Raw genomic sequence first — 27,114 nt, 5'->3', positions numbered from 1 at the left:
AACCAGCGGCACACACACTCACAGCTCAGGTCTGACACAGCCCTAAAGTTTATTTTTATTCATGTCATTTAAGTTACACGGTGGAATCAGAAACACACAAAAAAAATAAAAAATAAAAATAAAACAGGTTAGAAAAAGAAAACAGCAACCATCCCACATCGTCCATGGATCTGTCCTCCGCATGCTCATAATGCAGACTACCGAGGAGATAATCAGAAAACAGATGTCTAAATCTTACTGCAAAGTGTTTTTATATTTTATAGTGTCTTCCTGCTACATACCGTCTCACTTTCTCAGCTGCTTTCCAGGTTTTTGAACGTTAAAAGCAGTCGTTTTGGGTTAAAGAGTCCCGAGTAGTTTGCAGAATGAGCCTTCAGACAGCGCCCTGGGGTTAATAACACACCAGCAGGGGGGGGGGGGGGGGGGAGCCACGGTTTGTTTGTCCCGATATTCAGCCCCTTGATCTGGAAAAAAATAATAATATTAATAATAAAAAAAAATAATAATAAAAAAAGGAAATCTGACTGCTTAGTAAAAGTTGTCGTCTGTCCTGCACAACCGCAAACGTAACCGCTCGTAAGGAAAGTTTGTTGTCCAGTGAAGACATCACCAAGAGTGTGTACACGTATATATATATTTATTTGTTTGTCTTATTGCAGCTCCAGGGTTTTGTTGTTGTTGTTTTTTTGTAGACGGGTCTGAAGTCGATTTAGGATTTACTCACTTTTTTTTTTTTTCTTTCCTCTAATCGGTTAAATTTAGATTCCCAGTAAAAGTTAACACGCTTTAATCGAAGCACGCAGGGTAAATGGTTCAACTCAACAGCTGCTGTTAAGGTACCTTTTGAGCAAGGCACTGTCCCCCGCCCCCTCCTCCCCCCACCTCCCCAGCTGCTCCAGTAGTGGTAAAACCAGAGTGGCAGAAAAGAAACAGGAAACAAATCTGTGGCAGAAAAGACAAATTTCAGGATCTTTTTTCAGAGGAAATCATATAAATTAAATTTGTTGTATTGTTTTACTGGTTTGTTCGTTTTTTAACAACAGCTTGAGGGGAATTTAGCTTGAGGGGAATTTTTCCAGCAGGTGTACCGAGTGTTTCTGTAAAAGTTGTTCTGTAACTCTTTTCCTGTCAACAGAACTGCTGCTGCTGAGTCGACAGCCCCCCCCTCCCCCCCTTTTTTTGTTTGTTTTTTTTGTTTTTTTTAAATGGCATTTCACACCATCGTAAACACCCCCCCCAAAAAAACACTCCACCACTCCCGAAAGCCCTGATACACACAATTTTGTTTTAGTGTCAACACATTTTGGCAAATCGTCATTGTCGTCATCGTAAAAATAACAACAAAAGAAAAAAACCCATAAACATTAAAAACGGACAGGTTCAGTTCACATCAAAGTAGAATACAGATATTATATCTTTTACCCACGAAAATGTTCATGTTACGACTAGCTAGAAAAAAAGAAAGAAAAAACATCACCATGTTATACAAGTGTGTGTCCCGTCTCTCTGCGTGTGTGTTTGCTTCTGAAATGTAGAAATATTAGCACGTATGTAGTGTTATTTTTTTTTTAAACCGCTCAGGATGTGTTTTTGTGTTTTTTGTGTGTGTGAAAACTTACACTATAACAAGCAACATGTCTTTCAGTATCAACACAGGAATCCTCCTCCATTTAAAAAGCAACAAAATAAAATAATATAATAAAAAAAAAAAAAAAAAAAAAAGCATCACATCAGAATCATTTTCATTCCCAAAAGTAAAAGCATCCAAATCCGTCACCACGTAGTCGAAGTCGTCGGCTGGCCACTAAAAACTCTCAAAACGCTCATCGGAAAAACAAAAAACAAAAAAACAACAAAATAAAAGAGAATATTTTAGTGTCAACTATATATATACTATATATTTATATTTTTGTTCTTTTATACCAACCAAACATATCGTATATTATGTGTTGCTATGGTAATGGTCCCCTGGCAACATCATGGAAAAAGATACAATGATTAAAATAAAGACACTGATCCCCCCCCCCAAAAAAAAACTTCGTCCAGCCAGCGAGTACGTATCTCGTTTTATATTAGTCTCATTTTGATTTTTTTTTTTTTTTTTTTTTGTCGTCTTGGCGCAATTAATTGTGGGTTGTTTTTATTTTTAATATATATATATATATATATGCTCTCCTGGCGTTTACTGTTATTTGTTCTGTGTTTTGAGTGGACTTGTTTAAATGCTACGTGTTTATAGTGTTGTCGGCGTTTTGTTTCCGTACGAGCCGACAAGTGTTTTTGTTTTGTTATTGTTGTTGTTGTTGTCAGAATAGTATGTTGAGGCATTTGTAGGCATAGTTTAGTGTGTTTAGTTTGGGATTTAGTGTGTTCTGGTAGTGTGTATTTGTTGTGTCTGATGTGTAGACGACATGTTAGTCAGACTGTTTTATCGCGTGCGTGCGTGCGTGTGTGCGTGTGTGTGCGTCTATGCGTTGGCGCTGATGCTCTGTTTGTAGACGGCGTGGTAGGCGTTTCGCAGCAGGACGTAGGGGAAGCAGGACTCCAGCAGGTCCATGGTGAGGAAGGGAGACTCCTGCACGATCTGCAGCGCAAAGTGGGAAACACACATCTGTTGAGATGATCACACTTCCAAACGTGTGTGTGTGTGTGTGTGTGTGTGTGTGTGTGTGTGTGTGTGTGAAATCCTCTCACCATGTCCAGCAGCAGGTAGACAGATTCTCGGTTACGCGTCGTCATCTTGTCCGTTTCCTGGCCGATTTTCAGCAGGCTGGACGAGGCCAGCTACACACACACACACACACACACACAGAGTTACACAATGGTGCATATTGTCTCAATTTTTTGCAGCAGTTTTAAGTAAATTTCTAATTTTTCAACGTTATAATCATACGAAGGGGGAATGAAAAAGTTCAGGGTCTGTTCCTGTTGTGCGGGAACGGTGAGCAGCGTGGAGAAGCTGTAACCTTCAGGAATATGTATTCCCCCAGTAAGGTTTACTTGATCAACATCAGCACAAATCAGCAAAACAAACCTTATTTATGTAAAAAAAATAAAATAAAAAAAAAGGAAGTATAATTTGATCATAAATAAAATGGTATTATTTGTCTTACAGCCAGGAACTCCTTGAGGCGATCCTCTATGCTCCCCTTGTGGATGGTGAAGAGAGCAGCAGCGATCTGGTTGATGGCTTTAGCCAGGCAGTGGATGTTGTTGCAGTGGCCTGTAGGGGGCAGCAGACACACACCGTCAGTAGAAGAAGAAGAAGTCATCAGTGTTTGAACAACAACAACAAAAAATCAATTAACTCCGACATTAATTTAATTTCCGACATGTGACTTTCACAGCAGGGGAAGGAGGATTAAAACCTGCAGCGGACCGGTCCAGCTGGTGAAATATGGATTTTTATTTTTTATTTTTTTTTGGGGGGGGGGGGGGGATGATATGCGACGAGACGCACACAATGAATATTAAAAAAAAAAAAAAAAAAAACACGTGTGCACGTAATCCTAAATTCTCAGGACGGTTGGCGGAGAAACAGATTGCCGGCCAACAGCGTGCGTTCTGCATACTAACAATAACGGAGCTCATCACAACTCATTATCCTTCTCAAACGTCCCTTATTAACAGCGGCGCCTTTCATTTCAAGGTTGTTAGCAGGCGGCGTCTTGATAAATTCCTCCTCGACTCGACAAACCTCTTTGATACCTCATTTAGCTCCGACCTCGCGTCTCCAACGTGTTAAATATCACCTTCGTTTAACATGAAGAAATCTTTTTTTTTTTTTCCATGTGGAAATATTTGAAACAGTAAAAAGGTTGCGCCGGAAAAAACGCACCGTAATAAAGTGTTATTGTCTATTTATTAAAAAAAAAAAAAAAAACAACATTGGAGGGGAAATGAGGGAATAAAAGAAAAAAAACTTAAGATTTTACCATTTTCTATCACAAACATACTGCAATGCTCCGTGTGGTCATTGTTTTGTAACAATGAAAGCTGAAAACAATCAAATTCAACGACTGATACCTGGTTGAGTCATTTTTTTTTTTTTTTTTTTTTTTTTAAATCAAAACTGAAATGTGATCTGGTTTTAGTTTCTTGATGACAGAATTTGCAGGACGCGATCGTCTTCTGTCTTCTGTGTTTTCACTGCATCGGCTCCTCGGCATCATCTTCATGTGTCAAACATAAAATGTGATAATAAATTGATCTTTTACGAAATCTGTTGTTTTTTTGTTTATTTTGGAGCCGACCTCTAGTGGCCCTCGGTGGTATTGCAGCTTGAGGCTCTTCTGCATCCGCCTCGTTTTTTTCAGACCCGGAAGCTACGAACACTTTTCTAAACAGTCTGTGGTGTCGCCACCGAAAGCAACAGAACAACGGGGCGCCTTCGTACCTTCGATGGCCGGGCTGTACTGTGACATCACGTTGCTGGCGAGCGTCGGCAAGGAAACGGCCACGAACACCATCAGCAGACAGGCGATCTTGTACTCCTCCTCCGGACTGATGTTCTCTGCAACACAAACACGAGGGACGGTGATGCGGGCGAGGTGAGCGGACGCCACGCCGAGTCGGCGACATTCGACCGCGGCGACTCACCGCTCTTCTGAGAGGACAGCGCCACCACCAGGGCCGGGTCGATCTCGCAGGGTAGACCCGCCGCCGACGACAGCTCGTAAACATTCATGGCCACCTGGAAACGGAAAAAAAAAAAAAACATCCACGTAAACACGCCGGCAAGCGGGACGTTTCAAGCTTTTCGTGTATCGGCGCCGGCGACCGGGTCGTCGTACCTTCATGTCCGTCTCTCGGGGAATGTGGTCTTTGAAATCCTCCACCGAACTGACCAGGAAGGGAATGTGACACGACAACACCTGCAGGGGGCGACACCGAGACGCTGAGAGAGCGACGGAGCAGCCGCGACGTGGAAGAGCTTACAACCGCTGTGTGTGTGTGTGTGTGTGTGTGTGTGTGTGTGTGTGTGTGTGTGTGTGTGTGTCTTACGTCTCTCAGAGCCTCCTGAGCGAGCGAGCGGAAGGACAGAATGACTCCGATGATGGTCATTCTCTTCAAAACGCTGTCCACAGCTACACAAAAACAGGAAAGGTCAATTAGTTACAGAAGATATCATATTAAATATATATATATATATTAGATTAAATTCCATCCAGAGCTTCTATTTGCGACGACGTGTAACAACAACGTTCGGCTTTTTGCAGCGTCGTGTCACGATTCTGAAAAATCAACACTGAGCGGCTTTACGGAGAAACGAAACGAGCCGGCAGAGTCAATAAAAGACTTTATGGTGTCGTTAAACATCAGCTGTCAAACACACAGTGTGTTATCGGAAAATCTCTCTCACACACACACACACACACACACACACACACTTACTTGTATCTGCAGCAGGTTTTAACTTGATGCCAAATATTTGCACAATAATCCAGATTATATTCGATTACCCAGAAGAGATGTATGCGTGTGTGTGTGCGTGTGTGTGTGTGTGTGTGTGTGTGCGATTACATGTGAGTTTCTTGAAGAGAGCAGCCATGTGTTCGGGTTTGTCGAAGCTCGTCCTCATCTGGGTCAAAACCTCCATGTTTTCTACAACCAGTTTCTACACGGAGGAAAAAAAAAACACCAAACAGTTTGAATTAAGAACATTTTTGTTCAGAAGGATCCTTTTAGTTTCTAATAGATTCTTTTTAAGTCGAGGTTTAGAAGTATTTCGGAGTTTCTCGCTCGTTGTATATTTCTGGTTTTATGATGTTTTGTATTTGGATTGCTTGTCAGATAAAAGATGTGTCAACGTACCTTCAGCTCGGCGACCTGTGACGAGATGTGCCACATCAGACTCTCACTGAGGAACTTCATCCCGTACGGCCCCAACAGCTCCGACAGGGAACGCATCTCTGGGAAAACACACACAAGTATTATTTCCTCTCAATATTCAGGCTTTGTTGTGGAGATGACTGGATTTTGTTTTGTAGAATATTAACTGATCGCATGAGGCAGTGTGTGAGTAAGTGTGTTTATGAGTAAACTGTGTGTGTGTGTGTGTGTGTGTGTGTGTGTGTACCCGAGATGTCGGAGTATTCCTCAGCATTGAAAGTCAGCTCGTTCTCAGTGGGCAGGTTGACGAAGGCCTTCATGGCGGGGAAGTAGGCGATGTGTCCGTTACTGACCTGGCGGAGCAACGTCTCCAGGTACCTGCAGACACACACACACACACACACACACAAAATACTGTTTTCAGTTTGAGGTTATGTTTAGTTCTTCTCTTCAGTTACAATTTTGAAGGAATCCCCCAAATGGAGCTTGTAACATTGATGTCAACAGCAATTTAAAAAATAATATAATAACAGCTTAAATCATCTGCTCGTATTTTGAGCAACTAGTTGTAAAGTGGGATTGTTATGATATTCATAGTGGACTTGGATGGTTGATGTTGTATGTTCATTATAAAGAGGACTGTAGATACAGATTTACAGTACCAGCAAATCGACACCTAAAAGTTGATGTATTTTTCACAGACACACTTTTTCTGTACTTTAAAACCATAAATGCATTTTCTTAACAATTTCTGTTGCTAATTGTGATCTTAATAAATATGTAGGCATTTCTTTTCCCTGCAGCTTCTGAGCCCAAATAAGTAAAAGTTGGTCATCTAGTAATTTGTACTGTTAGCTGTATTTTCTGTCTTGATGAGAGGAGTTTATTTTATTAATAGTTTCTAACAACTAATATTCATATTTTCGTCTTTCCCGTAATGTTTTGCATATGTAAAGATGAGCGGCGCACCAGTTGGTGTACAGGCTGGTGATGGTGGGCTCCCCGTGGCTGTCCAGGTGCTGCGTCTGCTGCAGCAGCACGTTGTTGAAGACGCGGGTGATGTCGATGGTGACGTAGTTCTCGATGGACTGCAGCACCGTCATGTAGGCTCGCACGCTGGTCAGCAGCTCGCTGGGCTTGGCGATCTCCTGGGTCGCCTGGTTGTACATGGTCATCCCCACTATGGACCTGGAGGCGGGGCGGGGGGTGAGAGGGGGCAGAGGTCGAGGTCTTTAAAACGACTGACGGCTGCGTGGGAAGATGGTGGAGGAGTTCCTGCTTCTTCTACAAACGCAAAACTGCACTCGTGTTTAATTCATTAAAAAGTAGAGAAGGGAGCTGCTTATGTGTGTGTGTGTGTGTGTGTGTGCGTGTGTGTGTGTGCGCGTGTGTGTGTGCGTGCGTGTGTGTTTACTTGGTGAATCGGATCTCCAGGTGCGAGGTGAGGTACTCTCTCGGCGTGAACGTGTGCTCCCACACCACCAGGTTGGGAACGTAGTTGATGGAGAAGCAGAGTTCAGACAACGCCGTGTGGAGTTTATCCAGACTGGGAACAAAACAAACAAAAACAAAAAAGGAGAGAAAACAACAAAATAGATTCTATAATTTACGTGACCGGAAGAGAAAAAGACAAACAAAATTAAATAAAGTAGAACATGTCTGCAACACTAAAAAAAATAAATAAAGGAGGTACAGATTCATGAAGTGGTAATATACGTTTTGTTTTGTTTTTGCCGAAAACGCTGACACATCTATTAAAGTGATAATATAATACTGATATAATAAATAGTTACAAAGCAGAAATAATTTACCAACAATTTGAGTTGTGAACATGAAGATAAACAGTTAAATGTAATTAAATGTTTTAATGGTGCTGATTTAGGTAAACAAGTAACTTTTATTAATAATTATAAGACTCAAGGACTTAATAACAGACGACTCGAGAGACAAAGAACAGACTGAGAAAGATGTTTAAAGAAAAAAAAAGACAGACTCGGAAAGTAAAGACTTAAAGAACCCGATCTTTTACGTAGTTCTTTGGTTCTGGTACTGACTTGGTGACCAGTAGTCGGTTCTTCCTCATGCTCTCCACGCCCGGCTTCTCCCTCTCCGGCTCGCCCTTCTTCCCCGTCGCCTTCTTGCTCTTCTTGTTCACGGCCTGGCTGATGGTTTTCGCGCAGTGTTTGGGAAGCAGCTGCAGAGAGAGAGAGAGAGAGAGAGAACGATGATGTCGGCAGACGAGGAGGAACGATTCTTCGTGTCCTGGTGTTTTTTTTTTTTTTTTGTTAAACCGTCCGACTCGCTCGCTTTGAGTTCTGAAAACGTTTTCGATCTGGAAATAACGCGTCAAAAAGTCGCGTCTTCAGGTTTGAACTTTTCCCTTCGTTAATGACTTGATGCAAAGTTTGCAAATATTATCACGAGCAGCTTCTGCTGCTCTGAATAAAACTTCTTCCTCCGCCTTGCTGTGCTCCTACCTGGTCGCTCAGAGTACATTGCTCGGTGCAGATGTCGGTGATCAGGTTCCGGGCCTGTTTGGCCATCTCGTCCAGGAACATGTTGCACAGCGACAGGCTTCGGTCGCCTATGTGGTGACGCTGCGGAGAAACCAAGTCGTTAGCGGACATCGACGTCATTCAACAGCAAGCAGTGTTCAGAAATCAAACAACTTCTGAGTGAGAAGATCTGTGAAAACTGGATTTATTTCTCTGCAGCGGGTGGAGTGATTTTAACCCTGATTTCAGAGCGCATGCGTGTAAATCTTACAGCCACGATTATGAGTAGAATATAAATCCCATCCGGTTTGAGATCTTTACATTTTAAAGTGACCGGAGTTTTTTTTTGTAAACGGCTGCTTCGACTCCAGAAAGTCAAAGATGTTCCCGCTGATCTCTAAACATCTTAACATTACATACATTTTGGGAACGAATTTGCGATATACACGTCTCCGACTGTCCGGCGCCCCCCTCAGGAGGCTTTTATACTGCAGAATTTCCCATTGTTTAAAAATGCAGTCCGATAAACGGAGCTATTTCCTCCCTCTCCTCTCACGGGGCTTCGTGGTAAAACTGTGTATTTGTGCATGCCGGTGTGTGTTTACCTCCTCGGGACAGAGCTCGTGTGTGCAGGACATGAAGTGCGTGCAGAGCAGCGGGAAGCAGACCGAGTGTCGACTCTGGGAGGGAAGCTCCAGGCACTGCTGGAACATCTTCTCGAAAGCACGGCTGTAGAAACTACACACACACACACACACACACACACACACACACACACACCACACACCACAACACAAGAGGGGGAGGGAGGTGGTTAAAAACCAGATTCAGACATTCATCCTACGTACGAGTTTTCGTGTGTGTGTGTGTGTGTGTGTGTGTGTCTCACCAGAAAATAGACAAGTCCGACGTCTCCACCAGCATCTCCACCAGCGAGTCCACCATCTTCGTGTGGAAGATGATGGTGTTCATCATTTTTCCGAGCTCCTTGTGATCCGATATGCCGAGACTGGCTTTGGAGACGCTGGTGTACGCCTGCAGAGAGGAAGAAACGCACACAACGGAAACATTCAAAGTCAGATTTCGTACTCCTGTACATTAGCGTGAATAAATAATAACCCTGGAGGTCTCTGATGTGTCCTTCTCTTGACTTCCATTTAATATTTTTCCAACAGGATTTAAGAACATGTGCGTTCGTACCTGCAGTCTGAACCAGTCCAGTCTCATCCCTCTGAAGTCAAACACCTCTCCGTCCTCCACTGGAACGCACACACACAACAATTTATTCGATGTTGCACACACACACACACACACACAATATCTTTAAAACTTGAATCTTCCTCTCAGATTGCGACGGTCCAGAGAGCAGCAGCGTCACCTTGTTTGACGCTGAGAGAAGTCATCGTGTTGACGAATGAAGACATGATTATAGATTCATCCTCCGGACACACGGACAGGTTCTGTTGAATGAAGACGGGACAGAAGCAAAAGAAGAACGTTGATCACAACAGACGAGATTTATTTTCACTGAAAGTAGGGAAAAGAAAAAAAAAAGAACGGGAATTTTTTTTTAAAATTATAAAACAGAAAAAAAACCATTGTGTTCAAGATAGTTGCTTTTAAAACTAAATTACAAAATATATAATTTATCAGTCCTGTATCCTGAAACTCAGGCAGTTCCACAGAGATGTTGTTGAGCACCATCATCAACCAAATGATATCGAATTAAATGATTTAAAGGAGGACGAGTGCTCAGTTTCAAGAAATAAACGTCAGATTGTGTGTTTCTTTTGTGTGTGTTTTTGAGAGTTGCGTGTATGTGTGTGTGTGTGTACGTTCCCACCTGCACCAGTTCATTCAGCACCACGGCGTCGAACCCGGACAGGTACTGGACGTAGTACCGCTGCATCACCGGGCCGTACTTCCTGACGTGAGCTCGGAGCTCCTCCATGTAGAAGATCAGCTCCGCTATGTGTCTGAAAAATAACACACACAAACAAACAAACACACGTCAACAAGATCTGAGACTAAAGAAACACGCACAAGAAATACATATTTTAGAGGTGGCGCTTACTTGTCGATAAAGTCGTCCGTGCTCTTCTTCTGGATGTTGTCGGCGTGTCGAAGCAGCCAGATGATCTCGTCGCGGGCGAACGACAACGCCATGAACACAAATAACGCCTGGTGGACCAGAAGCACAGAAATATGGACGAAAGGGAAGAGAAGAGAGGCGGATTTAAAGAAGGTAAATTACAAAAACAGCAGCTGGCAGCAAACCACATTCTCACAATCTCTGAATCAAATATGTAATATATATATATTCATGAATATTTATGAAGGTCTCCATCTGGCCAGAGGAACGTTTGAGCCTTTCCGAGGTGTCCACGCTGGATCTCGTGCCCACAGAGAGTCGACATCTTTTATGCATTACGTTGATATTTAACTAAATATTGCATTTACTCTTTTTGCAGCATGTTTTTGCAAAAGATCTGGTTAAATAAATGAAAATGAATTAAAAGTAATTAAATGCGTCAGGTGATATTTTAGGGTCGATGCTCGTCACGTGAAGCAAAAGCAGACACGTTAACGGCTGAACTTTAAGAACTACAAGCTATTTAAATATGAATATTTTAATCTTTAAAAGCAGATGTTTTGATGCATTAGGACACAATAATCTAAGTTGAGCTGAAAGACTTCTGTGTTTTTAATGTAAAGCTATTTAATGCAGTAAATCTGTATAATGATGAACTTTTGATGAATTACTCCCCCCGATTGGTTCATTTAGTTCTGCTCACCAAACTGCTTTAAACCCCCAATATTAGTTTATGCGTTGCCCTTAAAGATCGTTTTGCACATTGTGAAACATATAAATCCAGTTTTGTTTTTGGTTTGACATCGAGGCACCTTTGGACCGAGCAGTCCGGGCTGATCGGCCAGAACGGTCGCCAGCTCCTTCAGAGCGGATCGGAGGAACTTGCGTCTCTCTCTGTGCATGGAGCCCCTGCAGAGTCGAGACAAGACGGCAGGAAGTCAAGAGCGGGAGCATCAAAAACACGCCGAGCATCGTGATTAAATGCTATTTTGACACTTTCGGGACAATCCGAGCGAGGAGGACAAAAAAAAAAAAAAAAAAAAAGTAAGCAGATGACAGCGACGACGGAAGAATGCGAATGAAGATGAAAGGGGAAGAGGGAATAAGTAATGAGGATAAAAGCAGAGATGAGGCAGAGAGAGGGGGGGAGGAGAGAAAGAGGGGGGAGAAAAGAATAAGGGATAAAGAGAGGAAGAAGGTGGTGTTTCAGTGTGAGACTCCCCGAGAAAGACAGGAGAGGGGTGGAAGCACATCTACAACCAGTTAAAAAAGGGAAGCCGGAAAAAGAACATTAACATAAATTAACATGGAAAAAATGTGAGCAGAGAAATACATCATACAATTTCTTTTTGTGTGCGAGTGAAAAAAAAACGGCAAAGAAGGGATGAAAATTCCCGTCAGGGTTCGTGACGAAGATTATATACGTACGCGTGAGACAGGGCCTGTTCTTTGCACTCCCGGATGTCATTGATGCGTTTGTTGTACCTGGAAAACACACGAGGAGGAAACGTGAATTAAACGCGCATAAATTCTGAAAAAAAAAAAAAAACATCTTCAAAATTCCTTCTTTTTGGCTCAGAAAAAAATGTTCAAAACAAATTACAAATCACCGCAGACTTGTCTCTGCACGGTTTAAAGAGCGTCGGCACATATTCGTCCTCTCACCCTCTGATGTTGACGAACAGGTCCTCGGCCGCTTTGTGGATGTGGAAGACTTCGTCGCGGAACAAGCAGAGACAGGTGGAGCTCTGCAGCGCCAGCTTCCACAGAGACAACGCTGCCGCGTCGCTGTTCAGCACCGCGTGACACAGGATGAACCCGACTGCAGGGAGAGGACAGAGACGGACAGGTCCGTGAGACGGATTTATTTTCCCGATCAGGCGGGAACCCGATTCAGATTCTGGTCGGTACTTACAGACGATCCACTTCTCCATGGCGTCCAGCGACAGGTATTCACACGGCATCTGAGGACGGAGACAGAACAGGTGAGGGACGCACGGTCGGGTCGACTTTAGGGCTTCGACAGCTGAATAAATCAAAAACCTCGAATAAAAAGCAGGCGACTTTAAATAAATACCCCAATCTTCGACTTTAAATTCAGGATCTTGAAACAAAATATTTAAAATGTGAGCAGCTTAGAGGGTTCCTTCAAGATTATTACAAAAAAAATACAAGCAGGATGGCAAAGTCTCAATAAAGCGTGAATTATTTTGGTACTAACGGTGTCCGACTGAGCCGGGTTGAGCATCGTGGAGGGAGCGGAGATCAGCGAGAGCAGCTGGGCGTTCCTCCACTGGTCAGCCGACAGGTTCCTCCTGGGATACACCATCTGAAGGCTGATCAGCGCGTCCGACAGCGACTGGAAAATCATCATTATTATTATTATTTACTGATTTGCGAACCTGAAGAAATCGTCATAACAACTGGACATTTTTATCTTTTTTTTTAACATCTCAGCTTAACTTTTTTTTTTTTAATCAAGTTGATTTTTACAGCGATCGGATGAAGATGAGACTCGGCAACAAAATGCATGAAAATGTCTCACGCAAATAGATTCAACTTCAAAACGTGCACAACTTCGGCACTTAGGGGGAAATAAAAGTAACTAAAAGGGTGCCGAGAACAAAAAATAAAGACAGAAAGAAAGAAATTTCCTCTTTTTGATATTACGTAAACATAAAAAATGAAAACGTTCTCGTTACCTTTCCGTGTGGAACAAACTCCTCCATCATCTTCTTCAAAGGGTTCTCGTAATCCACGATCATCTGGCCCAACCGGGGGTACTCCCTGTCGCTGCAGCACACGTTACAGCACCGCGGTTACCATAGAAACCACGCTCACAATTGGACTTTAATTTCTTCCTGTTTATAGCGATTAAGGGCGGGTACTCCACTTGTTGTTATTTTTTTTTCCTGAGTGTGTTTCCGTATGTATGTGTGTGTGTGTGTGTGTGTGTGTGTGTGTGTGTGTGTGTGTGTGTGTGCGTGTGTGTTGCAGTCACCTGGCTCCATGCGTCATCTCGTGGGCGTAGTTGTACAGCCCGATGATGGCCTTCCTCTCCTCTATGCGAGACAGGATGGTCATCAGAGTGGTGTAGGTCACCACCAGGTCCAGGTAGTTCTTGGTCAGGTCAAAGTTCACCGTCTGTCGAGTGTTAAAAAAAAGAAAAAAAAGAGAGAAAAGTGAGGCACTTTTTAGAAAATCAAATATTAACGATAATCTCTTCCAGCCAATATGAAGAAAAAGAAAAGCTTTTATAGAAGAGTAAATATTCTGAAACACTTCAGTGCCTCTGAAATAATAAAAGTATGCGAAGAAGTGCTGGTTAGAAAGATGAGGGGCAAATAGAAGAGAAGGATACGGTGAAAATACAAAAATACAAAGCATTTCCTTTATGGTTTAAAAACAAGTGTGTTTTTGCGATTGTCAGTGAAGCCAAAAACATAATTTTCCTCTATCTTGACACTTTTACGACATGCGACAGATAAAAAATTTATTTTTAAAAAAATCAACAATATACATATTTGCTTACGATATCAAAGAAGACCTGGCAGGCGTCGATGGTGTTCAGCAGCTCACACACGTGGTCCTGTTGATGAAGGAGAAACACCTCCATCACAATCACCAGCGTCAAATCCATCCCAGTGTGTGAAAGTGTGCGTGTGTGTGTGTGTGTGTAACTGTGTGTGTGTGTGTGCGTGTGCGCTCTCCCACCTTGAACTCCATGACATCCACGAAGGTAAAATAGTAGAGCGCCAGGTTCTTCAGGATCTCCGACTTCTCCTTCTGCAGCTGAGCCAGCTGTTGCTGTAAAACGCCGCACGGCAGAAGGAGACATCGTCAAGTCACGGACTTCGTCGGCGCTTTACGTACCTGAAACTTCAGTTTCCCTGCGAGTTCCTCTGCTTTAAGACGCGTCCCCCTTTTTTTTTTTTTTTTGTTTCGGTGCAGTTTGATTCTGGGTTAGTAGAAACGGCTGTTAAAAAGTAGCTCTCAACTCAATTCTCTAAACTTTTCTACTTCCACATTGATTCTTTTCAAAACTGGAAATCTTCCATTTTCTTACTCCAACTCTTTAAAAAGAAAACTAAAAAAAAAGTCTAATTACTAAGTTTCCCTTCAGGGATCAACACAGATTATCGTATTCATTTAAAGTTTCTCTTAATTTGGACCAAACTGATAGAATTCACAGAGCTGCTAAATAATTCAGTTTTACTGGAGCTAACAAAACTCTATAAAAATAGATTCAAAAAAAAAAAAAAAAAGAAGACTGATTTAAATTCCAAATGTTCATGAAGTCATTTTTACTTTGGAACATTTTCTTTTCTATAAATATTTGTTGGGAAACTTGACACACAGGAGAGCTCACTCATGAAATTGGATTTGGATTTCTCCTTTTAGCACATCGTGGAAACAAAATGAGAATCAAAGCTCGTGGTGCGAAAGCTTTTCCGAGAGCAGCTCGTGCGTTTGAATCCCCCCCCTCCTCAAAAAAAAAATGTTTGACCAAAGTAAAGTGCGCCTATCAAAGCAAAGTTGGATCGGTCCGGAGGACGCAGTCGTGAGGCTACAGAAGGCAGAAGAGAGAGAGAGACGGAAAATTCATTCAAAGCACCTGAAAGACATAAAAACCTTTCTGTGCTTGTTGATATCAGCCTGGATGGTTGTTTTTTTTTTTCAAACTCCAAACTCCAAACATGTAAAAGATTGTCGCATCAATCTTTTAACATGTTGTAATATATATAGATATATATATATCTCTCTCTATATATAGAGAGAGATATATATATAGATATATATATACACATACATAATGTTTTAAAAAGCAATGTGAATGTTTTGTATTTACATGACAGAAAGGACTGTATGTAAATGGAAACCCGTCTCCAAAGTGCTTCTGAGGTCGGCCTGAAAAAAATAAAACGCGACTCTTAAGAAGGGAAAAAAAGTGTAGAAGAGTGAAACACTGCAGCTGCAACAAGGAGTCGAAGCCTCTGTGACTGAACCCAGAGTCCACAAAAAGTGGGACAATCATTTTAAACCATTTGGAAAAGAGATTTCTAAATTTTTTTGCGTGCTTTTTCTCTGTAATTTGAAAAGACCAATGAGGCCGACGTGTCCTCAAACCTCTCTGTGACGCTCCTTATTGCAGGCAGTCAGCTCGTCATTCAAAAACAGCAGCCGGTCGGTCATCCACCCAACTAGCAGTCAGGCTAACCAGGTAGTTAAGCAGGTAGTTAACCAGGTAGTTAACCAGCCACACAGTCATTCAGTGAATGAAGGAGAGAAAGTAAAACAAAAACCACTACCAGCGAAGGAGGGAAAAGCAGAGCAAAGGAAAAAAAACAAACAAAAAAAAAACAAAAGGTACATAAAAAAAAAAATTATTCACATCAGTACAAAACTTATGGGAACTGAAATACAGAAACTTAGATACAAAAACTTACCAAAAAGCACAAGTCCGGAATAAGCCAAGTTTTAGCATGCAGAACACAAACAAACACAGAAACAAAGCAGAAAACAACATAAGAGACAATTTTTTGCACAGTTATACTGAATAAAGCAGTCAGCTACACACACACACACACACACACACACACACACACACACACACACACAAACGCATAACACAAAAGAGCTGTTTGCTAAATGACACTTTCACTTGAACACAGAGGCCAGAAGCTACGAGCTAAGCTAACAAGTAAAGCTGAAAGAAACAGTTGATGAGCAATGACTCGGTTTAGTTCACTTGGACACACGCGCACACAAACAAACACACAAAACTAATTACTCTAACTGTTCAAAAAGATCATCTGCAGTAGAGGGAAAAAAATATGTGTTACTTCATTTTATTTTTTATTTTTTTTTAGGGCTCATTTGATCAGTTCATGGATATTCCCGTAGAAACGATTTCAGTTTTCAAAATAAAATCAGTGTTAGTTATTTACAAAATTTTTAAAAATACCACTTACTGCAGGTAAAGTAAGTTATCTTTGTGTACTATGATTGATTGGCAGTTGATGTTATTTTTTTTTTTAACTACAACAGCAAAGGTTTTGTTAAGAGAGCTTTTACATAAACCTGATTGCATTTCATTGATTATGTATTTCTGATAAAACCCTGCCTGTAAAAACATCCTGACTTAAAACCCCACATTTACCCTGAGTAAGCTTATTTTTGTTGTTTCTGTAGTACAACTTTTTTTTGGTTTTTTTTCCAGTTCAACAAAATACAAAGAAAACACATGACTTCAAACTGTGAGTTCAAGACACCTGAAGTCAAATCAAGCACATAAAAAGTAATGAAGATGACTGTTTACGTTGCCGTTCCCCGCCACACGTTTACGGACGAACGCGCCGGCTGCGTACTCACGTTATTGTTCCGCGTCTCCACGGCGGGGAACTTCCTGACGATGAATTTAACCGCCGACTCCAGGTTCTTATCCACCAGGTAGGAGGGCTTGGCCTTGGGGTCGCCGCATGCCTGGAAGAGGAAGAGGAAGAGGAGGAGGAGGTGAGGAGAGACACAACACAACAACAACAACAAAAACAACAACAACCAGTACACTGCTGCACAACTCAAACACCACCCGGGCCCTTCACTCTCCGTCCAGACATCTCTGACAGTCATATATATAAATATATATATAATCAACTTAACAGTGAAACCTGGTTTATCTCAGACTCCGCCCCCCCTGGATTTGGAGAAGGGGGGGCGGGGCTTGGGTGATTGACACCTCTGTTTCTGGGAGGCATGAAAAACAAAACGCACACTAACTAAGGTGCCGTTTAGATGCCCGGGAGGAGATTCAATATTATTACAGGGGAGATTTTCCTGCTCTGCTAAATTTCAGTAAATTTGTTTGGATAAACCAGGTTCAACTGTAGGAAAAAAATAAAAAATAATAAAAGATCCTGAACTGATCAGTGGTTCTCAGCTCCTGAACTGTGGAGAGAAATTAGAGAGCTGCATTTCAAATAAAAAAGAATACTTGAAATAACTTTTTTTTTTTTTTTAATGGTCCTGTGTTTCCTTCGCTGTCGTCGTCTCAAGCCTTAAATTTTGGTGTCACATTTAAATGACACAGAGATGTCAACTAGAGCTGCAGTGATTCGTCCGTTAGTTTGATGGACAGGAAATCAATCAGAAACTACTTTGAAAGTTGATTGACCATTTCCAAGTATAAATGTCAAACATTTTGTTGGTTCCAGCTTCTTATCTGTTCCATTTCTGATGCTTTTCTTTGCCTTACATTTGAGTAAATGTAATATCTTCGGCTTTTGGACTTCTGGCTTATTAAAACAATTCATTTGACAGCAACAACTTCAGCTCCTGGACACGGCGATGGATGTTTTGTACTCTTTTTCTAAAATGATTCATAAACAAATTAAACTTTAAATAATCATTAGTTGCAGCTCTAATGCCACTTATTGAAAAGTTGTATTTTCCCTCCACAACCCGAACGAGGCTCGAGAACCACTGAGAAGAGTCGCAGGTGATGAGAGGGTTTCAGCTTCCAGGTGTGTGTCGGTGTGATTAGTACCACCGCATGACAGGCAGAGTGACGGACAGGCAGAGTGAAGAAGGGGGACTGCATGAAACGGAGGAGGAGGAGGGGGGGGGAAGAAGAAGAAGAAGAAGAAGAGGAAGAAGAAGAGATGGCAGAGAGAGAAAGAGTGTTTCATCTGGAGCAGGAACATTTAAATTAAATCACTTCACCTGCAGAGCTATTTTTTTGTTTTGTTTTTTCCCTACTTTTTAATGTCCTCATCTGTTTCCTCTACCCCCCTCCTCCCCAACCCCCCCCCCCCCCGACTCCGGCAGGAAGCAACAGCGCTCATGCAATCATGGGTAGTGTCGTCGTGAATGGTGAGGAAGATGTGAGTCCATGCACGTGGAGCCCATAAACAGAGCGGAGGTGTAAAAGTTTATCGGCTTGCCGACCACCGAGGAACAATCCTAGAAGAGGTCAAGTGCTCCTGACCGTTCTGAGGATTCACTTCCTCGCGGCTTTGAGTTTTTTTTTTTTTTTTTTTTTTAAAGTTCCAGAGTGGAAGCACACACAAAAAAAAAAAAAAAAAAAAAAAAGGTAACAGGTGGTTACCGAAATGAAATCTACAACACAAAACTACACTATTAAAAATCACAGCTGATGGACCCGACAAGGCTTGAAAAAACAACAACAGCATCACACAACCATTAAACCTGGATTTCAGTTTGCATGGCGCTGAAACACTTCCAGCAGTGAGCCAGTACAAAATGAAACCTCGACACAGCAACGCATGCTAGTTCACACCAAGCACGGGGAGGTCAACCGGCAACCAGGCTGTACGAAACGTAATGAAATGCTTTTGTTGACATGGAGCTGTGGAGACTTTCACCCCCGTCCCCTCCCCCCCCAAAAAATTTGTTTTTAAAAAAAATCGGCGTACGGCCACGTTTTAACACGATATACCGGCGCTGCTCACGCTGGTCGGTGCAAATTGGAAAATCTGCCACGGAGGGTTGGAAGTTTTTTTGTTTTTTTTTTATCACCGTTGTGATTTACAGACTCGGCTGCAGCGTCGCATCGGAGCCGCTAACGGTGGAGGTTTAAAGTTTAAAGAGGGAAAACACTGACGAGCAGCAGCTGCCACTTTGCATCGGCGGTAATTCAACACGGGATGCAAAATAGGTTTAATTTTCCTCGAAAAAGAAGAAGGAGAAGAAAAAAAAAAGGGAAATCCTGACCCGGCAAACAAAAAAAACAAAACAAATGCTGGCTGCGAAACCCGGTTCTGTTAAGCTGAAGCTCGGTGGACTCGCTAAGACGTCAGCATGCTCAGGTCCTAACAGCTCTGGGGAAAAAAATAAAACACACTTCACTACTTGCGGGATCTCAAACACAAACACTTCGGGACACTACGGGACAGAGAAACAACACGACAACACCGACATGGTTTCAATACCCATCGAACGACAAACACTTTGGACCCTTCGGGGAGTCGCAGCTTGTTTCCTTGCGCCCGCTTTCTCTCGCACCCGATCAGAGGTTGTTGGTTTTTTTTACAAGCTTCGAGGTTTTCCAAGAAGATCTGTTTTTAGGCGTGCGTGAGAGCGGGCCGAGTCGAGAACCGTGTCGAGCGAAGACCAAGGAATCAAGATGTGACTGTGAAAATCCATGCAACTGCAAAAAAACAAAAACAAACAAAAAAAAAAAAAGCACAGGCCTCGTTGTTTTCCAGCTAACGCGACACCTCCTCCTGGTGGCGCTCTAGTCTCGTCCCTACGCACCACACTGGTCTCTAACTACCTCTCAACCGCTAAAACATATTTACCCTTTGACTCAGGCCGGGGAACTGCGGAGAAAACACCGTCCTGGTTACTGCATCACATCGGTACGCTTGACTTGTAATGACTGTTTTGCCATGTTTTAGCCCATAACTGCTTTTTTATTTTATTTTAAAATAAAGTCTGAAAATGTTACTTTCCGGAGACACAATTTATGCATTTCCTCAGTTTATTTGATGTTTTTTTTCCCTTTCGATTTGAAGTACTTCAAAAAACCTACATTATAAATAAACTGAATAGATTTATTTACCGACGTGTTCGAATGACTGTAGGAAGCTCCGGTATCTACGACTTTTGTGGGTGTGATGTTGTGCAGCACCCGAGTCTCAAAAGTTAGATATTCAATATTGTACATGTAGAATTTGAAAATAAAATAAAAATAAAACTTGCATACTGTAATAATGGCACTTATTTTGTTATGTCTATCTCTTTTTTTTTTTTTTAATTCATCATAAACTATTATAATTGTTTAGAAGTTTGTCATTATGTTAAGATTTAACATTATGGCAGTAAATACCCTGAGATATGGTTATATTATTTTAAGGCCAAATCTTTCAACGCTAGTTCAAAGCAACAGAAAGGAATCATTTTCATCGCCGCCTGGTCTCAGAACAACAAAGAGCTAAAGGTAGTTAATAACGCCTGTGCTTCTGGATAATGGTTGAACTTTGCAGTAATCTATAATGATTTAAGAATGAGTTGTAATTAATGGGCTAAAACATGCAAAACCTTCAAAATGTTCCTTTAGAACCGTTTCTATGGTACTAGAATATACTTTACAACCTCTCACCAGCTTCAACTAGGTTATTTAATCAACCATAATACATCTTTTTTTTTTTTTTTCATGTGATCAATTTTGTAGTAAATGTAGCATCACAGACCAAAGACATTCACATGTAAATCATTTTCTGTAATTCATGTGGCGTGCCATTCTCCATTAGTGCTAGTGCGATAAGCTGGCTGGCTGGCTGGGTTTTGGGTGGGGTGGGGTGGGGTGGGGTGGGGGTGGAGGGAGGGAGGGCTGATGGAGGGATGGATGGAAGGAAGGAGGGCACGGTGAATGGAGGGGACAGGGCATGGGAATAAAGCTGAGAATCAGTAGCGGCCGGGAAGGGAGTGAGGGGAGCCGTTGCCTGGATACCAGAACGGATCTCGAGTCCCGCCTCCACCATCGCTTCTCCACTCGGGGTAGGCAACTAACAGCTGAGGCTCTCGAAGCCCCCCGCCCCCCTCACCGACATATGGCAGGGGGGGGGGAACCCTGGCATTCGTAGCAGTGGGCCAAAAGGAAAAACACGCAGCTGAAAGCTAATTATGGCTGTTAATTAACAGGGTATAATATTTGAACACCGCCTCAGTGATCCTCATAAACCACCTCCTCACTGAGATAAACTCGGCATTTCTCACCGTGAGCTCTCTCTCACTTTCAGAGGAGGGATTAACTGCTGGGAAAGACCAAAACAAAAAAAGAGCTGGGAAGAACGGACGGCCTCTTGTGATTAGAAAACAGAGCCACTAGAGACGCTCAACAACCTGCTAAGAGCTGGCCGACTGCCTGCTGGCAGCGTTTTGCAACTTGTCAGCATTATTGTACTCGTCCTCTACCAAAATACTGTCAAAAGAAATATCTAACAACCCTTTAGGATAAAAGGATTGTGTCAAAATACTTGAGTCTGCCAAAGCAGCTCATTTATGAAGTAAATTTGCTAATAATTAAGAGACTAACAGGAGTAGTTAAGTGACGATTACTTTGCGACTACTAAAACAGGCAAATTTCTTTCCTTTTTTAAAAAAAAAATAAAACCAATATTTAACCTGCACGACTATCGATGAATAACACTTATGTAGCTCTTCAAAATCGGTTTACATTTCAAAGAGATTTTTTTTTTTTAATTCTTGAAGAAATATTTTCCATATTTTAATCATAAAAATTGAACTAAATAAAATCTCGCTGCAGCCACTTTTCAATAGAGCGCTCCTTTATTCAGACACTGTAGATTTAAGTATTTGCCAACTGGTATTTAGATGCCATATTTTTGTTCGATGTGTCTGGCAGTAACAAAAAAAACAAAAAAAGACTAGTTTTGGCTTTGCAGACTAGAGCATATGATGTATGTGCACTAAAAAGAAAAAAGAAAAACGTTAATGTGAATGCTGTAATTGTAAGCGGATGAATAAAACACTGAATTTGCATTGTGGGTTGGCAGAACTGACGGTGGATGGAGCCCAGCCTTACAGATTCAAACATGAGGAGGAGTGAGGCACAAAGGTGAGGACCAACAGATCAGTACAGGTAGCCAGGAGGAGGAGGAGGAGGAGGAGAGGAGGAAGCTGAGGGAGAAGTGAAGAGGGGAGGGGTTTCATCAGTGGAAGGTGATAAATTTTGCAAACCTTCCAAACTTGTCCTTGCTGCATAGGAGAGGGGGGAAGCATTGGAACGGAGAGAAGAAGAGAAGAAATCAAAAAACAAAGAGCCCACCCAGACAAACTGCTGGATCACTGGTCTACACACTATCACACACTCTCGCGCACACACACACATACATACACGCACACACACGTCTTTAAACAGCTGCTCTCATACAGGTGTTATCTGCATATCTGAGAGTTCAGTTGGGGACAGCCCTTTCTGGCATTTCTCTGCAACACAACACATAAAAAAATAATAATAAAATAAATAAAAATAACAAGACATGCTGCGCCAACATGTTATCACATTAACACTTGTTTTTTTGTTTTGTTTTGTTTTTAAACGCACGGCGTCTTGAAAGTGACACAACGTGTAGCATCGTCTACCTACGCGCGAACACACATTAAAAATAACACATCCATTTTTATTTATTTCTTGAAGAGTGTGGAAGCACTATAAATAACCCCGACGGACCCTCCAGGGCTCGTCAGCAGCTCCACAGAGTGAAGACAAAGTTTTGGACCCTGCAGTTTTTTTGTTTTTTTTTCCCTTTTCCTGGCTGCAGTACTTGCTCCACATTTTCTGCTTCACGGCGGTTGCTTAGTAACTGACGGTGTAGTGCTCCCTGATTTGTTGAAGCACTGGGCACTTCTTGGAAATGCTCTCATACAGGTTTGAAATCATTATGTCATAGTTATATAGATGCAGCAACATTTGAATAACTTGTTTCGGGACACAATTAGCGACGACTCTGGTCCGGTCTCACAGATTTAGCTCGCCTATAGAAAACAACAACAACAACAACAAAAACAGCCAGGTCTTACTGCAATCTAGTAACGACGGCGAAGAATGTAAAATAGTTGAAACTGGGTTTGGACTCGTGGTGAAGTGGAAGAAAAATCAGGAGTTAAAATGTCGCTGAACATTAGTGCAAGATGGTGAGTGCTTCTGAGGAAGTCAGAGCCCAAATGTCCTAAATGACAAAAGAAATTAAAATGAATAGTTCTGCTAACTCTAAACAGAGCTCAGCTACAGAGATAAAAAAAATACAAAAAAATGAAGTGTTGATATTATCTTAGGAATGTGTGTACGTGTAATGTCAGCTGATTAGTTGCAAGAAATTCCTGGACAGAAATGACAAAATAGGTTTGCAGTGATTTTAGAAAGTGTCATCCAAAAAAAAAAGAAAAGAAGATTTTTCTTCATTGTTCCTGATCACAAATCTTTAGAGGACCAAATCTAAGGAATCCTTATTAAGATTGATGTTTGTGTTATGGGTTTATGTAAAAAAATAAATACTATCAGGTCAAATATTATCATCAGTATCGACATCAAAGATCCAGTATTGGTCGGTCTACTTTTATCGTCCCTCAGCTGGATACCTCCCAACGAAGAAATACATCCATCGGGCCTAATTCGATCAATCACATCAGAATAATTTATTCATTTTTACCTTGTGTGTGGTTGTTGGCCAGATGTGACCAATCCACATTAAACACGGTTTCTTTATCAGCTGTAAAATTATTTCTTTCTCCACCATTTACATTCATTCAGTCACAGCGGCCCGACAACTTCATTGTTATAGTCACAGAAACCTCATACATACTGTGTATTGCCTTATTTTGTCTTTGTCTGGCAGGTATTGGTACTTAGTGTGTGCAGCACTACGTTTAAATAAAAGTCTGGTCTGCCCATCTCACTGTGTTTATAGTTGGGTAGTTACCAACAGGAAAGATCAAATTCCCAACGCAATATCAAAGCGTGTTTTCCAAGCCACGCCCCCTTAGTTGGGGTGAGGAAGTTCTTCTGAACGTATTTGGATTATTAATGTGAATAACTACCTCTGCTTTCAACTACTGATGTGAAATCCAGAGCCCCTATTTCCAATAGTGTGTATTACATAACAGAAATTCCTGTTTATTTATGCGTAGTCACGCAGCTCAGCTGGGAAAAAAGGGGAATCCCCTCAGCAAGCATTTTAAGTGAGGCACACGTTGAAGGTCTGCTGCGATCTAAACGCCCAGATGTTGTGAGCTGAAAGTCTGCAGGCTTTCATTCAAAAACTGAACACCACCACCACGTGGGGATTTTGCTGATGGAGTATATGCAACCAAAAAAAAAAAAAAGGACGAACCTGGATTTTTTTTTTTTTTTTTTAAAGAAAACCTGCATACTCAAGAACTCTACATATTTTTTTATTTTTTAAGTCAAACCAAACTTGTCTCCTTTAATCAAACAGAATATAAAATATTATATCGTCTTACAGTCTGCTAAATTTCAGTTTCCTCGGGTCATCGTGCCATTCAGACCATGAGAAATGTATGAAGGTCTTGGGGAAGCTCGCCCTTATCTATCCCATAAAAGACCCTTAAAAAAAAAATGAGGAGTAAAAATTCCCCTGGCCGTCAGGTGTGCCCTTCATTAAATGTCAATGCTTGATTCTTTGCCAGTAGTTTAATTATTTATGTGGAACTGTCCCCTCTGGGCCACCATACTGTAAAAGCTAAGCCAAATGACCACGCCACATATTTTTTTGTGGATTCTGGGCGACAAAAAAAAGAAAGAAAAGAGGATTTTAGCGGATCAGAAAACAGCAGAATGAAGCAGTACAAGATGTTGGCATCACAGAGCCAGAAGTAGAAAAAAAAAAAAAAAAACACACACAAACCACTGCATCTGAAAAATACAGCCGGGAGGGCAGAAAAAAAAAAAAAAAAAATCCAAGAAACGGTGGGAGAATTAAACTGGACGAAACGGGAAGAGGGGCAATCTCCTTTTTCTGTAACACCTGCTTAGAGCGTCTAGTAGTCGGAAAGAGAGGTGGGATACTGTATCATACTTTTAAATAAATCTTACCGGTACAAAATGGCTGCTAATTTACCAATAATGTAGTTGAGCTAAACGTCAAACTTAAACCAACAATCAATTCAACTTGACTCAAACTTCTGGGTATTGCAAGCGTGCTTCTGGATTTAAACTATTTATCTTCACTGATAACAATTACTCAAGTTAAATACACTGCACCTTAATAAAGGTTTCAAATGCCCTCTTTTAAGTGGGGACTGTGTCAGTGAAGTGTTGGTTTAACTACAGGTGCTTAAAATAAATTTTAAAACTGACATCTGACTAGGAGCCTAAAAAAAAAGAAAATCAACACTGTTTGATCAAGAGAAGTTTAAAAAAAAAAAAAATGGAGTCTGTTGGTTGGCTGCATTATAAACCTACAGGTGTTCATGTTTACGCCTCACATACCTGTAGTCATGATGAATTTGTCTGTTTAACTATAGAGGTAGAAACTATTGGTGGTGGAGGAGGAGGAGGGGGGGAGGTCAGGGAGTTACCTGAGCAAGATAAAAAAATTTAAAATTTAAAATTTAAAAAACCTGCAAGCGCTGTGTGCAAGACAAAAATATGACGTTAGACGGTCGACTAGCTGAAAGATAAGCACAGCAAAGAAAACAAAAAATACTTTAATGCCACTCAGCCAAGATTAATTAAGGCGACTTAATTAAGGAACAGATTTTAAGGTTTTTCTGCAGAGTCGATGGTGTGTGATGAGTGAATGTTTAAAAAAAACAAAAAAAAGGGGACGCTGCCGTGATCTTTAGATGATTACAGTACTGACGGTGTGCATGAATTTACTCACCTCCCAAAGGTAGAAACCAAACAAGTATGTCACCTGTGTTTTCAATAAATAATAATACAGCTAACTTCACTTTAAGAGAATATCTTTAAAAGATGTAGTTTTGTAAGATAAAAATCCCCCCAAACAATGTGCTGTTGAGGATTTACCAGAACGGGTCACAGATTTCTGCTCTTTCGTTTCTAGCTTTGGGATGTGGCGTTGATGTTGGATGCTGGAGAGTATTTTTTTCTAATATCAGAAGAAGGTAAAAAAAGAAAAAAGCGTTAAAAGAAACATATGGAGAGCAGTTCATGGGTGGATATGTTCGAGGAGACTTATGGCGAAGGGGTAGATGTGAATATGATGGGGGTGGTGGTGGGGCGGGGGGAGGAGGAGGAGGGACAGACAGAAAGAAAAAGGAAGGAAGGAAGGAGGGCAAGGAGGAGGAAGGGCGTGTTAAGAAGAGTAATCGGCAAAATCTCAATAGTGTCTGACTGCTCATACTGTTTTATAACTTCTTTTTTTTACCGTTGATTAATCATGATTTTTTTTGTATTTTTAGTTGAGAGGGGTAAAAGACTAACAACATACATATATATATATATATATATATATACACACACTTTGCAAAATAAGGCGACTCAAATGCCAAAGATAAAGAAACAGTATGAGCTTTCAGACAGTTTAACTTCTCTCTTTAAAACTTGGCCAGATGTGACTGACCTCTTTCACTGTCTCCCTCTTTTTTCTTCTTCTTCTTCTTCTTCTAATTAATTCATCATACATACACCAAAAGCAACAAAGGCTCGTCCCACACAGACAGACCCACTAACTCTTCTCCTCCCACACACACACACACACACAAACCACTGGTGCAAAAACTTCTAACATTAATAAATATGTTTGACTTTATAATATATCCATTTTTTTTTTTTTTAATTTATCTGTATTTAAAAGCAGCATTTCATTTCCAGCTAAAAATCACTGAAAAGGGGGGCGCTAAAAACATCAAATGTTGAAATAATTAAATCAATTTAATAATAGCATAACAAGTTTATTGGTATTATGTAAAAAAAAAAAAGAGAAAATTATTATTATTATTATGAGTAGTATAAACAAAACACCTACCACACACACGAAAGGAGCTACTTTCCCATTATATGTATATATATATATATATATAACTACTTGTTTGATAATAACCAGTTTATTGTTCATGATATTGAATTCTGATGAGTATTTTTGCTCGATGATATTTTTTCTAACCAGAAACTAATAATTAGTTCGCAATAATGAGAAGAAAAAAAACAACAACACCGATAATCTGCAG

At 41.2% G+C, this 27,114-nt stretch overlaps 1 protein-coding gene across 4 annotated transcripts in view; it reads right to left on the bottom strand.

The window, feature by feature from the left end:
* Positions 1-25: 25 nt before the first annotated feature.
* Positions 26-27,114, bottom strand: part of nckap1 (NCK-associated protein 1) — a 28,273-nt gene continuing 1,184 nt past the window's right edge. Inside the window, exons 2-32 of one of the 4 annotated variants that reach the window (XM_069144180.1) lie at positions 22,141-22,158; positions 16,792-16,902; positions 14,134-14,226; positions 13,952-14,008; positions 13,421-13,563; positions 13,122-13,212; positions 12,641-12,778; positions 12,335-12,383; positions 12,085-12,241; positions 11,848-11,904; positions 11,232-11,328; positions 10,402-10,508; positions 10,171-10,303; positions 9,706-9,787; positions 9,528-9,586; positions 9,217-9,362; positions 8,933-9,065; positions 8,310-8,429; positions 7,887-8,026; positions 7,247-7,378; positions 6,802-7,020; positions 6,080-6,210; positions 5,815-5,912; positions 5,524-5,617; positions 5,005-5,087; positions 4,794-4,874; positions 4,600-4,693; positions 4,397-4,513; positions 3,114-3,223; positions 2,695-2,784; positions 26-2,584 (exon numbers count right to left, since the gene is read on the bottom strand). In XM_069144180.1, coding sequence (XP_069000281.1) covers positions 2,468-2,584; positions 2,695-2,784; positions 3,114-3,223; positions 4,397-4,513; positions 4,600-4,693; positions 4,794-4,874; positions 5,005-5,087; positions 5,524-5,617; positions 5,815-5,912; positions 6,080-6,210; positions 6,802-7,020; positions 7,247-7,378; positions 7,887-8,026; positions 8,310-8,429; positions 8,933-9,065; positions 9,217-9,362; positions 9,528-9,586; positions 9,706-9,787; positions 10,171-10,303; positions 10,402-10,508; positions 11,232-11,328; positions 11,848-11,904; positions 12,085-12,241; positions 12,335-12,383; positions 12,641-12,778; positions 13,122-13,212; positions 13,421-13,563; positions 13,952-14,008; positions 14,134-14,226; positions 16,792-16,902; positions 22,141-22,158 — 3,297 coding nt within the window. In that variant the 3' untranslated portion in view covers positions 26-2,467. The remainder of the gene's footprint in view (positions 2,585-2,694; positions 2,785-3,113; positions 3,224-4,396; positions 4,514-4,599; positions 4,694-4,793; positions 4,875-5,004; positions 5,088-5,523; positions 5,618-5,814; positions 5,913-6,079; positions 6,211-6,801; positions 7,021-7,246; positions 7,379-7,886; positions 8,027-8,309; positions 8,430-8,932; positions 9,066-9,216; positions 9,363-9,527; positions 9,587-9,705; positions 9,788-10,170; positions 10,304-10,401; positions 10,509-11,231; positions 11,329-11,847; positions 11,905-12,084; positions 12,242-12,334; positions 12,384-12,640; positions 12,779-13,121; positions 13,213-13,420; positions 13,564-13,951; positions 14,009-14,133; positions 14,227-16,791; positions 16,903-22,140; positions 22,159-27,114) is intronic. The other 3 variants (XM_069144182.1, XM_069144183.1, XM_069144184.1) reach the window with 3 other exon arrangements.

The sequence above is a fragment of the Embiotoca jacksoni genome, unplaced genomic scaffold (assembly GCF_022577435.1).
Source record: "Embiotoca jacksoni isolate LCO1_2020_lvr unplaced genomic scaffold, fEmbJac1.0.p SCAF_12, whole genome shotgun sequence".
Lineage (NCBI taxonomy): Eukaryota > Metazoa > Chordata > Actinopteri > Embiotocidae > Embiotoca > Embiotoca jacksoni.
Note: the sequence above shows the minus strand (reverse complement) of the source record. Positions and strands in the feature narration are given on the sequence as shown.